General features: G+C 41.4%; 1 protein-coding gene across 2 annotated transcripts in view; it reads left to right on the forward strand.

Annotated features, from left to right (window-relative positions):
- GRID2 (glutamate ionotropic receptor delta type subunit 2) overlaps nt 1-13680 on the forward strand; it is a 2834743-nt gene that overhangs the window by 2208367 nt on the left and 612696 nt on the right. For both annotated transcript variants that reach the window (XM_069238009.1, XM_069238018.1), the window contains exon 13: nt 10364-10559. In XM_069238009.1, coding sequence (XP_069094110.1) covers nt 10364-10559 — 196 coding nt within the window. The remainder of the gene's footprint in view (nt 1-10363; nt 10560-13680) is intronic.

Below are 13680 nucleotides of genomic sequence, written 5' to 3' on the forward strand. Positions count from 1 at the left end.
AGTAGCATGTTGCCCCTCAGCCCTCGGGCCATCCAGCCATCCCTCTGTGTGTGGGGGAGGGTTCTCAACCATGCGCTGCCCTTTGGTTCTTTGGTTGACAGTCAGGTTACCCCCTGTTCAAGCAAGGACCCTCACTCTAGTCAGGGTAAAAGAGAATCACTCTCAGCTAACCCCTGCTTACCCCCTTGGTAGCTTGGCAGAGCAGTAGGCTTAACTTCAGAGTGCTAGGTGTAAAGTGTTTGTACCAACACACAAAGTGACTTAATGAGAACACTACAAAATGACACAACACCGGTTTAAAAAATAGAAAATATTTATCTAAACAAAACAAGACCAAAATGAGAAAAATCCACAATACATAAATTGAGTTATCAATTGAAAAGCAAAAAGAGTCTTTATGTAGTTTAAAACACACACTAACACTGTTAGGGAGAAAATGTACCTTGGGTGTGTCAAAAATAACCCAACAAGGGTGAGTGTGCATCAAAAAGGGCTTGCGATGCATCTATTCCATTCACAAGTGGGACCTTGCAATGTTTCTCCTTTCGTCGGGGTGGGGTGCGTCGTTTCTTCTCTCTGCAGGAGAGCGATGTGTCGATCCGGTCAGCACTCTTGGGTCTGGGCAGGCCTTGCGTTGTTTTTACACACCCAGCGGTACTTGCATTGGAAATCCAGCCGCACAATGATTCAAAAACCACACAGCGTGGGTTTCGATCTCCAAGTTCCCGTCATCGATGTTGCGCATCGTTTCTCCAGCTTTGTGCGTCGATTCTTCGGTCGCGTTTCCGGGGAGTGCCAATTTTTAGCTGCAGAGCCGGCGGCGTGTTGTTTCGTCAGCCGCAGATCGGAGTTGCGTTGATTTTTTTCCCCGCACGGCGTTCTGTGCGTGGATTTCCTCCTCTTAGGCTGCCAGCTTCTCCTTTCAGGGTCCCAGGAACTGGATGGGCACCACAGGGCAGAGTAGGAGTCTCTCCAGAGACTCCAGGTGCTGGCAGAGAGAAGTCTTTGCTGTCCTTGAGATTTCAAACAACAGGAGGCAAGCTCTAAATCAAGCCCTAGGAGATCTTCACAAGAAGGAAGGCAACACAAAGTCCAGTCTTTGTCCTCTTAGCACAGGCAGAAGCAGCAAATGCAGGATAGCTCCACAAAGCACAGTCACAGGCAGGGCAGCTCTTCTTCCTCAGCTCTTCTCCAGGCAGAGGTTCCTCTTGGTTCCAGAAGTGTTTCTAAAGTCTGTGATTTTGGGTGCCCTTCTTATACCCAACTTCTCCTTTGAGGTAGGCCTACTTCAAAGTAAAGTCTCTTTTGAATGTGAAATCCTGCCTTGCCCAGGCCAGGCCCCAGACACTCACCAGGGGGTTGGTGACGGCATTGTGTGAGGGCAGGCACAGCCCTTTCAGGTGTGAGTGACCACTCCTCCCTTCCCTCCTAGCACAGATGGCTCATCAGGATATGCAGGCTACACCCCAGCTCCCTTTGTGTCACTGTCTAGTGTGAGGTGCAACCAGCCCAACTGTCAAACTGACCCAGACAGGGAATCCACAAACAGGTAGAGTCACAGAAATGGTATAAGCAAAGAAATGCTCACTTTATAAAAGTGGCATTTTCAAACACACAATCTTAAAATCAACTTTACTAAAAGATGTATTTTTAAATTGTGAGCTCAGAGACCCCAAACTCCACATGTCCATCCGCTCCCAAAGGGAATCTAGACTTCAATCAGATTTAAAGGTAGCCCTCATGTTAACCTATGAGAGGGACAGGCCTTGCAACAGTTAAAAACGAATTTAGCAATATTTCACTGTCAGGACATGTAAAACACATTACTATATGTCCTACCTTAACCATAGGCTGCACCCTGCCCTTGGGGCTACCTAGGGCCTACCTTAGGGGTGTCTGATATGTAAGAAAAGGGAAGGTTTAGGCCTGGCAAGTGGGTACACTTACCAAGTCGAATTTACAGTTAAAACGGCACACACAGACACTGCAATTGCAGGTCTGAGGCATGATTAAAGAGCTACTTATGTGGGTGGCACAACCAGTGCTGCAGGCCCACCAGTTACATTTTACAGGCCCTGGCACCTCTAGTGCACTTTACTAGGGACTTACTATTGAATCAAATATGCCAATCATGGATAAGCCAATTACATACACATTGTGTAAAGGAGAACTTGCACTTTAGCAGTGGTAAAGTGCCCAGAGTAACAAAAACAGTAATATCAGAGTCCAGCACACATCAAAAACCTGGGGAACGGAGGCAAAAAGTTAAGGGAGACCACGCCAAGGATTAAAAGTCTAACATGCCCCATAGCTACTTTATGAGGTGGCAGAGTGACAAGAGTTTCCAAAGAATGTTCCACCTCGGGTGCTTGGCTCAGCAGCCCAGAAAGCTGCAAGCACACTCACACATACCAAAATCATCAGGGACACAATCCACCCCAGCGAGTGAAGTCACTGATTAAAAATCACCCAGGAGCAGCCTCATGTACAGGCAGTTTTCATTCCGCCGGTATCAGTGCTATCTGGAAAGGTAACCTCCCCTCCTGGAATAAAAGGGCCTTGAATTTGCTCTTAATTTATTTTGTTTTCAAATGTGAGGAGAAGGATCCCCTGTGACTTCAGAGTGCACTGAGCACTTGACATTCACCGGATAAAACTGCTTGTGTTTCTTTCTCAGGTTGTCTAACAGAATAAAGTGTATGAACTACAGCTACCGGTGGCATGTGGCTGAGTGTAGACTGATGCATTGAGTGGCAAATCAGACCTCAACACTTAAAACCAGTAGCCTATGAATGACTGTTGGCAGAGCAGCACTCCCGCAAGGAGTAGGATGCTGATAGATGGTGGGAGGAGGAATGGGAGCTGTGCTAGAGACAGTGGCAGCCATGGTGGTTGTGTACCAGGAGGGGATACAGAGGTTCCCAAAGTGGCACCACCTACTAGGTGCACAGATGCGACCTACTTACTGTAGGTAGCGCAGTCATGTTGCAGTCCACACTGAAAGGTGTGGTCAAAGCTTAACTTACCATAGACTTGAGCCCCCTGCAACCTCCCCATCTCTTTGTCATCCTGGTGGAACTTAGGAACTGTGGTAGGGATTTAAAGGAAATCTTTATATAATAGCCCTCAACATTCTCATTAAGTATTTAAACTTTCCAACAGATCATTTTACTAGTATTCTCAAGGGGTGGGTGGAAATTTGTGGAATCTCACAGAGTTTTTATGTGAAACTCTGTGAGTTCCACCCACCCCTACTTCCGAGATGAAAAACATCTGCCCAAGCAACCTCCACACTCTGGGCACCCTTCAGTCCAGATGTGCACTATCAGGTAGAGCATTGTATGGAACCAGCACCCTACAGCAAGCGCTTCCCATGCCACATCTTGAAACTTTTTAAAGGAGAGCTAAGTTTGAACTGCCACATCAAAGAATTTACAAGGAAAAGCCCTAGGTGTGAAAGGATGCTCGATACAGCTTGGGTATAATTTAAATTTCCAAATGTTTTGGTGTCTCAAAGGCACTCCACATTGTTGGATTGTGTGGAGGGACAACCAACAGCAGTGATGAAGTGGTGGGCATTGCCATAAATCCTGGTCTTCTTCTTTAAAAAAAAATTGTTACCCTGTGTCTCTCAGGAGGCAGATTTAGGTGATGTGGGATAGCCGGGAATCTCTTTAAAACACTTGTGGAGCTGACCTTTAAATGCACCTTACTGGTGGAACTTATAAATGTCAACTGTTCAGGAAGAAAAACAACTCTATGAGTGCTGAGCGTAAAATTAGAGATGCACTGCAACCTTTTGTTCCAGGAACGTAGTCGTGCTCCCAAGCTGCTGCGGCTGTTAAGATTCCTCTGTGGGTGTTACAATATATGGAAGTATTGTACTTTTAGGGGTTAGAGTCTGCTAGAACTCAAACCGTTGAAGGTGCATAAGAGTTAAGCGTTTGTTTGCATTCTTTGACCCTTCTTTAGTGTGTCCTTGCTATAGTTTGTGAGGCCTTTTGCAAGATTGCATAGGATTTCCACCTGACATTTTGTTTATATTTGTAATTTCCTGCATAGTGTTTAGTTTTGTGTGCATTAAAATATATGTCCTTTTTTAAATTAAGAAACACTGGCTTCTCCTTAGCCTATTGAGTGTTATTGATCATGCCGCTAAATTCTAGCACCTAGAACCCGGTTGAGTAAACCTTGTATCCTGGGATTCAAGTGTAATAAGAGGTATTTGGTACCGAATTTGAAGGACCGCAGTAAAGGAGTTCCAGAACTCAAGAAATGAAAGACCCTTGTTGTTACCATTAAGGACCTATAAGTTCTGATTGCTCTCGGACCCCAAAATCAGTTTGCAAACACCATGTGTGACCGCTTGCAAACTGTATAAATAACATGTAAAGAAAATGTATGAAAGTACTTCATTGGAGAAGAACTATTCTGCAAAGTCCATTTCTTCAAGAAAAATCCTCTCACAAAAACTATTTCATGCAAGTTAGGTTTGCCCCCGGGCTGGTTTTAACCAGGTATTCAAATGTCTCAGCTTCATGAAATTAAAGAGTTTTTCACTTTAGAAAAAAAAAACTCCCATCTCGTATCTGTACATGTAATCCACGCAGTCATACATCCATGAGATGTTTTCATTTGTTGTACCAGACAGGCCTCTGTCAGTAGGCAGATTCCTGCTCATAGCCATTAAGAAACTGGTCTGGGTGTGCACAATGTGGTGCCAGCATGAAACATCAGGCACTAAATAAAAGCAGACTTTTTATAAACGAAAACACCTTTGTGACTGGGCATATTTAATGGATCTGATGCATGGTTCATAATATTTTTATCAATGCCATTAACTCAGCATAATTTGATTCGCCAGTTTACAAGGTATGCGTGAAAACTAAAATTAAATCATTTATGGAGAGAGGGCATAGCCATGCATATTTTGTTAAACTACCTGGATCAAAAAAAACACATTGGTACTGAAAAGGTGTGATTGATTTGAAATCTCACTCTTTTCATCTCCATTGTGACTAAATCAGTGTTTAATTTGTGCCAGTTATTGCAGGTGGTGGGCACCAGCACTCATTCATAGGGACTGGGACTTATATTCCACTATCCGAATGTGATCCAGAGCAGAAGAGAGAGAAAGGCAAAATAAGCATAAGCAAAGAGGAAGAAAAGTAGAAAAGCAGAGGTAAAAGAAGGAATAAAATATAATGTGCAAAACAGAATTATAAAAACAGGAGGTGCCGGGCAGGAGAAGAAAAGAACTAGGCAACGCTGGCATTTGACAGCATTGGTGGAGGGCTTCTAAGAAAAAGTTTAAACCTCTGCATTCATTTTATTTTACTTTATTTTATTTTATGAATTTGTTTTCTTTTTTTTTCACTACAAATTGAGCAGTGGAATGCCTGTGCATCTCGAGCTTGGAGGTTTGGGATTACATGGTGTGCTAACTTAAAAAACATGGGGGCAGATGTGCAAAGCATTTTTTCCGGTTGCAAACCGGACGTTTTCAAATGTACAAAAAGCAAAATGTGATTCAGTAACTTGTTACTGAATCGCAATTTGCATTTGGGATTCAGTATTTGGAAGTGGTGTGTTTTAGCGTCCCTTCTAAATACTGAATCGATATGGTATGCTTTACTGTTTTGAGACTGAATTCTAGTCGCAAAACAGTAACACTGTACCACCATTTTAAAAGTGTTGGTAACCAATTCACAAATGGGAAAAGGTCCCATTGGTACCACATTCACTTTGAGGGTGTTCGAAAATAGGGACCACTTCCTTCTCTTAAAAAATGAAACTTCAAAGTTTGTTTTTTTTCTTTTTAAAAGCATCCTGTTTTCCTTCTAGAAAAACAGGGTGTATATAAAAAAATCACTTTATTAAAAAGCAATCAGGGACATGAAGGTCTGCTGACCTCAGCAGGCGACCATTGCCAAGATAGCTGCAGTGCCGTAACAAAGGCCCCCACAGCCCCTGTGGTGCGGGGGCAGCTTCAGGAGAACCCCTCAACAAAGTACACTGTGCATGGGCGGCAGACCTCTGACTGGGTCTGGGGGGAGGGGGAGGGGGCCCCCTCAAGGTACTTTGCAGGGGGGCCCCCTCAAATTACGTTATGCCAGTGGATAGCTGAAATTTCTAATGGGGCTCAAATTGCAACGTATTTCGTTATTATTAATGAGGTAGGTTGATTTGCGATCAATTAGAGATGCTATTGGGGAATAAAACACTTCATACATTAGAAATAGCAATTATAATCGCAATTACAAAATCGCTATTCCTAATATTTGTACATCTGGCCTACAGTGACAAGTAAGGTTAAGCTCAAATTCTGTGGGTACTTTCAAAACTGCACTTTGTTTCCACTTCTGTCTGTAACAAGTTCTTCAGATGAGAACTTAAAAGCTTGTCCAAACCTAGCAGCACTCTCCTTCTAATGAACAGCACAAAACACTGTGATTACTGTTAATATGATTTATGAGGCACGTTCTGTGCAAATGTTTCATTCAGCTGGAAACGCACAGGCTGCAGATCTCCTAAAATGAAAGCACAGGAACATTTTTCCTCACTGTTTGCAGTTCTAAATTAGAGTAATTAGTGGAATTAGAATTCAGAAGGGAATACAATTATAACTATCAGGGTTTGACTTACACACTGTTCAAAAAAGCGAAAAGGATAACCTGGCAAACTAATGACAGAAGGACTGCTAACAATGAGTTATTGCAGAGCACAGCCGCGAATAAGTCAAAGGGAAACACATTTGTTTATTTTCTTGTGACTAAATTGCATCCTTGGGGAGACTGTGATGCCAGCGGAAGGTACAATTATACCTAAATAAAAGTATTTATTTTACCCACTGGCCAAACTTTCCTTCTTTTTAGAAAACAAATAGTTAGTTGCTTTAACGAGGAGTGATTTCACCCCTCTTTCCCTAATGCTTGGGGCATGATAACACTACAGTCCATGAGCCACATCAAGTTATCTATCTGTCAAACATTGTCTCATATGCCTCTGCAGATAATCCTCTGCTTTGAGCATGCCAATTATATTAGGAAAGCTGTGGGTGCTATACGAGGAATGTATGCATATGTAGGTTGTGACATATACCCTCCACAACTTGCCTTCTGTAAACCAACATTTTGGAGATTTCCACTGACTAGTTCACACAATGGCAAAAGGAAAAGGTGCTGTGGTTTAGCACGAGATCCACATAACCTGCTGTCTTTGCCTCCCTACAACAGATGATATCTGGGATTGGAAGACTTAACAAACTACTTTTTTAAAGTAGGTTATTAAATGTTTTATAATTAAATGATGAATATCTACTATATATATATATATATATATATATATATATATATATATATATATATATACATATATATATATATATATATATATACACATATAAATATAAAATCATTGTTTACTTATTTGTATTTTTTACTATTTTAAATATTTGTCTTTTTTTTTCCCTATGGGATTTCTTTTAAGTCTCTACCTCCATTGTTTTCAATGGGAGAGTGTTGCAGTACCAGTGGTTGTTGATGTGTAGTGTTGGAGAAACTACAAAAGTGTAAATTACAAGATAGTCGATTACTACAAAAGTGCAGTTTGTGGGTACTAAAAAGTAATAAACTTTCTCAAAAGTGTAAACTTATTCAAAACTGCATTTTGTGAATTAGGCCTCTAAATGCTGGACAGTACAATTAAAAAGAACACAATTGCATTCTTAGGGACATTCACCCTACTTTTAAGTATGCAGGTTCAAATGTGTGCATGTAAGTAGTCCTAGCATGCGCCATTGTGTTGATACTCTAGAGGAATACTTTAGTGAGGGGACATTGGTCCATAAACTCACTCACACATCCCAATCCCATAATTCACTATTTCAGAATTTGAACTGCAGATGTAAACTTTACTCACCTCTATGACTATTAGATGCACACATTCCTTGGCAAATCCCAATAAATAGAAAAGCTGTTCACTTTGCAGTTAGAAAATAAAGATCACTCTAGAAACACCCACATATTTTATAAAGTAATCAGTCTAATGCTTTTGATGACTTGGATGTTTCATAATTTTTCCCATAATACTTTTCACTCAACGTTCTGAAAGTTTTAATATTTCATAATAAAATGTCTTGATATTTTACTAAACTAGCATGATTACCCTAAGCAAAGCTTAAATCCTCTTGGAGAATATTTTGACAAAGGAACATACTTTAAAATGGAGAGCCCTGAACAGAGGTTCTCCTGGTGCTCCACTCGCTGATAAAGCTTTTGCCACTGAATCTCAAAACATGGGTAGTTTCAAGAAAGGAAACCCAGTTCTCCTTTCGAGAGTGAGAAAAATATGTTTGTAGTTATACGTTCAGAAGTAACAGTGCAAGAAAATGAGTGCCAAAGGATAGCATTACTGGACAACTACGGGAAACAAAACCTTGTAAAGACATGCCATGCAGTGCATATTTATTGTAGGTAGTAAACAAGACGCATGTTATGACCAATTGGATATATTTTGTAGTTCACAATGGCCCCAAGTGGATATTTTCTAAGACACATTACACCTCCATTTGAGGCCTGCTTAATTTTGTCAAACAAAAGTCTGTAATGCAAATAATTGCTTGTGGTCCTGTATTACCATCCATAGAAAAAAAGTAAACCAAAAACATGAAGTACACAAAGTACAAGGTACGTCCGTTCACCTTGCATCATAGTCCATGCTCCAGTGGAAACTTAAAGGGGAGCAGCCTAGGAATATTGAGGCTTTACATAGGGCTCTGCCACTATTGGCTGAAAAAGCTGTGTTTTGAACTTGTTTTCCACAAATCCTGCTATAATGCTTCCCAATGGGAAGAAGACAAAAGACTGCATGTGAAAATTTAGCAAAGTTAGTGATAGAAAGTTAAGGAATCAATGTACTTATATTAAAAATTAAGTCTATAAAGGATAATTTGCTGCTTTTTCATGAAATGTCTATATTAACAGGGGTGGCTCCTCCATATGGGCGGAGGAGCATCGCAACCCCTCCCCCCTGCCAGCAGCAACCGCTGCAAATCCTTTCGCAAGGAAGGGATAATAAACTGTTTATTATCCCTTTTTTGTGAAAGGGGCGGGGCCACGGGGTGACGAGCAGAGGGCAGTGCACTGTGCACTCCCCTCATTGTGCATATATGTTTGGCTGGCCGTCTACAGCCGGCCAAACATACATGCGCAGTAGGCTGTCTCTGGAGAGAGCCTGCACAGGCTTCCAGTCTGCCTGGGAACTCCCATCCAGGGTGCTCCCAGCCAATCCTGAGGCTGCTTTGAGCAGCGTCAGGATTGGCCACAGGGCAGGCTGGGAGCCTGTGCCTGCAGCCTTCAGAGGAGCAGCGCGGCGCGGAAGCCGAGGTAAGTTTTTTTTAATTTTATTTTTAGTTATTATGCAACCCCGTCCTCCCCCCCATACTACCCCTCCTCCCAAATCCGCGCGTAGCCTCGCCCTCAGGAATCTCTGCAAGCTGTGACTGTATAATAACCTCAAAAGTATGCAGAAGCAGGCTTTGGTGAAGTGAAACGGTCTGTGTTTCACCATCAGCATACTAAAGGATGGCCAGGGTCCCCACCTTCCGCTGAATGCAATACTAATGTTTTCCTGTCCACTATTCAGGGTTTATAGTATTATTTTAATTAAAAGTCTTACCATCACTCATCAGTTGTATGCTTTGTAGTTTTCTGCTCTGCGGGTCAGCAGAGTACAAATTACTTTCAATGTGTTTTGAGCCGATTGTTCGAGACATGCTTGGCAAGAAACATTTTCAGACTGCAGCTATCTTGGCATGATTCATCTCACTCTGGGACACGCTGACAAATACTGCAAATTAGGCCTGTGGTTCAGTTCTAGACATTCAGCTCCAACTGCTGCCTGAGCGCTTTTAATTCTGAATTTTGAATCATGAAGATGTATATATGTTTGCGCCGCTGAATACAGATGCCAGGAAGTTTAAAAAAGTGTTTCAAAATCCCATTTAGCAAACACGCATCCTTGTTCATAGATCATTGTCAAACCCTGGCGGAACACCACATTTAAGATGGGATTATATAAATCTATTTAAATATTTCTTATTCATTTTTTTCTAAGTTAAGGGTGATGATAATAGAGTCTTCCCGCTGAGCTCGTAAATGCCTGCAATTTGGAATTGTTGTGGAACCTACAAGTATTTGTGTTCCTTTAGATAACTCTTAGAGGCCCCAGTCCAAAGGGTCTCCCTTCTCCTCGCCTTGAATGTTTTATCCATGTGGCACCTTCCGCTGACTTACACCCATTGCTGCTGGCAGGCTGGGTCTCATGTATTTTCTTTATTTTTTATCACTCCTCGTGGTTACAGGTCCCTCCAGGATCTCTCGAGACAGACCGAAATCCCCTACGGCACAGTCTTCGACTCGGCGGTCTACGAGCACGTGCGGGTTAAGGGGCTGAATCCGTTCGAAAGGGACAACATGTATTCCCAAATGTGGCGGATGATTAACCGAAGTAATGGATCGGAGAACAATGTGCAGGAATCCCCGGAAGGCATTCGCAAGGTACTGTACAGGGCAGTGTTATTACCGCTCCGAGAGACATTCTGCGAGGGCTGTATTGAGTGAAACAAATGCCGCGCACCTGTTTTACTAACATGGCTGCGCATGCGTTTCAATTATGGAAATGTTGCTGCACGTGAACCGCAAATGTACATTTCGGTGTGAACAATTACTCCGATTCATGCACAGGTTTTCATTTCATGAAGTATGCAAATCGCTTTAGTGACAGAAAAAGCGAATCACCTCGCCACCTCTTTGACTTAATATTTACGCTATATCTTACAACAGTTGTTCCCAACCTTTTGACTTCCTTGGACCCTCACTTTATCAATATTGGAACCTGGGGACCCCCACTGAGTCGTTATTGGAATCCACCCCCCCCCCCAGTTAGTCATTACTGAAAACTGGGGACCTAATATGTTAATATTATTTAATTATCCAAGCATTCGCGGACCCCCTGAGGAGGCTTCGTGGACCCCCGGGGTCCACGGACCACAGGTTGGGAACCACTGGCTTACAATACACCAAGCATAAAGACGTGATGTCAGCAGCAAAGGCCAACATGTCGTGTTCGCTCATTGATTAAATATAAGAAGATATGCATGCTTGCAGGCTTTCTATAAGAATTTGATGTACAAGACTACTTGTAATGTTTGAAATGTATATTCTCAACCCTGGTTTGGAATAGCAAAAAAATAGACAGAAATGTAATGGAGGCCAACTGTGGAAAGGAGTGTTTACCACAGATCCGCGGAGAGCTTGCGGTTAGCTACTTCACTGATTCTTATGAACAGTAAGGAGCATATTTACAAAGTGGTGCACTGCATGCATTGCACCACAATGTAACGCTTTGTGCTACATTATGCCTGTGCCAGGCATGGTGTATGCACAGGGGGCGTTCATCTGTTGGGGGGGCAAACAAATGGTGCAAGGAAATCGGAGCTCTCAGCAGGCATTAAAAGGAGGCTTCCATTGCTTACAATGGGCCTCTGGGTGCTTTGCAGGATTAACATCAGAATTTTTTATGCTAATCCTGCAAAGTGCTGCGCTAGCGTAAAAAATTCAGACGCTAGTCCCCTAACTAGCGCCATGGTGCTCTGTATTTTAAATATGGCGCACACATGGTGGCGTTAGGGGGCGCTAAGAGATGCAAGAAAAGTGGCACTGCACCATGTGCAGCGACACTTTTCTTAATATACCCCTAAAGGTGTTAGTCATCACACATTACAATAGGATGGCAATGTTCCTGCTGCCTTCATACTTGGGTTTTAAGGCTGATGATGTGTTGCTGCTGTATAGCTCATGGCCTGTGGTTGTTGACATCACAGGGGGCTAACCTATCTTGCTTTGCCTTGACTGAGTGCTTTTGTTATTAAAGTAAACGTACAGTTTTCCAACAATACTTCACCAGTCATGATGGTTTCACTTTCTAAAGTGATTTAATACTATTTCCATTCAGCTTTCGGAGAATTTGAAGCACGTGACCTGGAAGTTGACGCATGTGTTTTTTATACTGAATTCCAGGAAGTGTAATTCTCGGAAGGGTGAGCCAGATGATATAAATATATGCCATTCCTTCTTTCTGCATCAAGCAGACTCTGTGCAACATAGTTCAATGTGACCTTGACATTTCTAGTTTCCTCTAGACAACCATTGGCTTACAAATGTCCCTATCACATATCCCAGCTGTCTCACCAGCATGGGCCTCAGGTACTTAAGGTTTATAAATAATGTGGATTGTCTTTGACATTTTCCTAATGGTTATTATGCTGGCCGTTTTATCTTTACCTTCTGGCTCATCAACAGAGCAGCTGGTGGCCAATGTTTCCCAGAGTAATAATATATGATTTAATTGGGCTATTGTAACGCGTGGCCCTTTTCCTTTCTCAAGCTCTTTGCCAAAAAAAATCTTACCTCTCTCTTCCGCACTTTCATCACAACATTTTATCATTTGTAGTAACAGGCTCTCGAAATAGCCCTCTTATAAAGAATAATTTTTATGTTAATTCAAGACTTAAAAACATAATGTCTATGTATATAATAAATATATGTGCATTACAAACGAAGAAAGAAACTAGGACAACCAGATAAATACACGTAGAATCCAGGACACAACAATTCTACTTTGATAACTTCTTATCCTTAAAAGAAGAAGAAATGTATACTGAATGAAATGCCTAATACTTCTCCATTACTATCGCCCTTTTCTCATTCAAGAAAAGGGCCTTATTCGAGAGCAAAGTCAAAAGCTTAGCATTTTCTCTTCCTTCTATGTCAAATGATAGAAATATCAACATCCCACCAGTCATTTTCTTCAACAAAGCTCAATTCTACTATCAGTGGAGAATTGATTTGACTAATTTCTCAACAAAGGCACAAAAACCCATAACAGCTGTCTATGAAGTTCTGAGAATATGTCTTATTGACACTGCATATAAGATATTGTTATAACTAGACTTACAAGTACTTTAAATTATAAAGATGAAATTTGGTTAGGTGAAATTCACAACATTTCGCAAAATTTCACTCAGTAATTTTCTTTATTTTTCACGCAAGGAAAGTTGGGTCACACAAAAATGTATCAGCAAGAAACATTATCTACTTGAACTTATCTCCTATTGGGACATTGCATGATTTTTTCACTCGACGAGTGTCCTTCTGTGAAACGGTCACACAAGATACAGGTCAACCACATTTGGCAATAAAAAAAACTATTTCATAAAATTTCACAAAATGTATTCTAAAAAAATATGTACATTTACACACCTGTTATTTGTACCTGGTGGTTAACAACGATGATTGGCACAAGAGTATCAAACTCAAAATATTATCTCACATAAATATCTAGCCCTTATTGTTATTTTCAAAAAGATTGCCTCACGGTAGGTAATATTAGAAAGTCTACACCCAAATGGAACTATATTTGTGAAAAGGATATTTAGAGCACAATATTGATGTCAGAAGATATCTTTGAATACAGTATTCTGAAATACAGCTCCACGCAGATATCTTTGTATACAATATTCTGCCATACTGCTCCAAACAGGGCTTTGGTGAAACTAACATAAGATGATTTATTTTACAGGAGCATAATATCTGCTTCCAAACCACCAGCTGTTAACTG

Source organism: Pleurodeles waltl, chromosome 1_2 (assembly GCF_031143425.1).
Source record: "Pleurodeles waltl isolate 20211129_DDA chromosome 1_2, aPleWal1.hap1.20221129, whole genome shotgun sequence".
Classification (NCBI taxonomy): Eukaryota; Metazoa; Chordata; class Amphibia; order Caudata; family Salamandridae; genus Pleurodeles; species Pleurodeles waltl.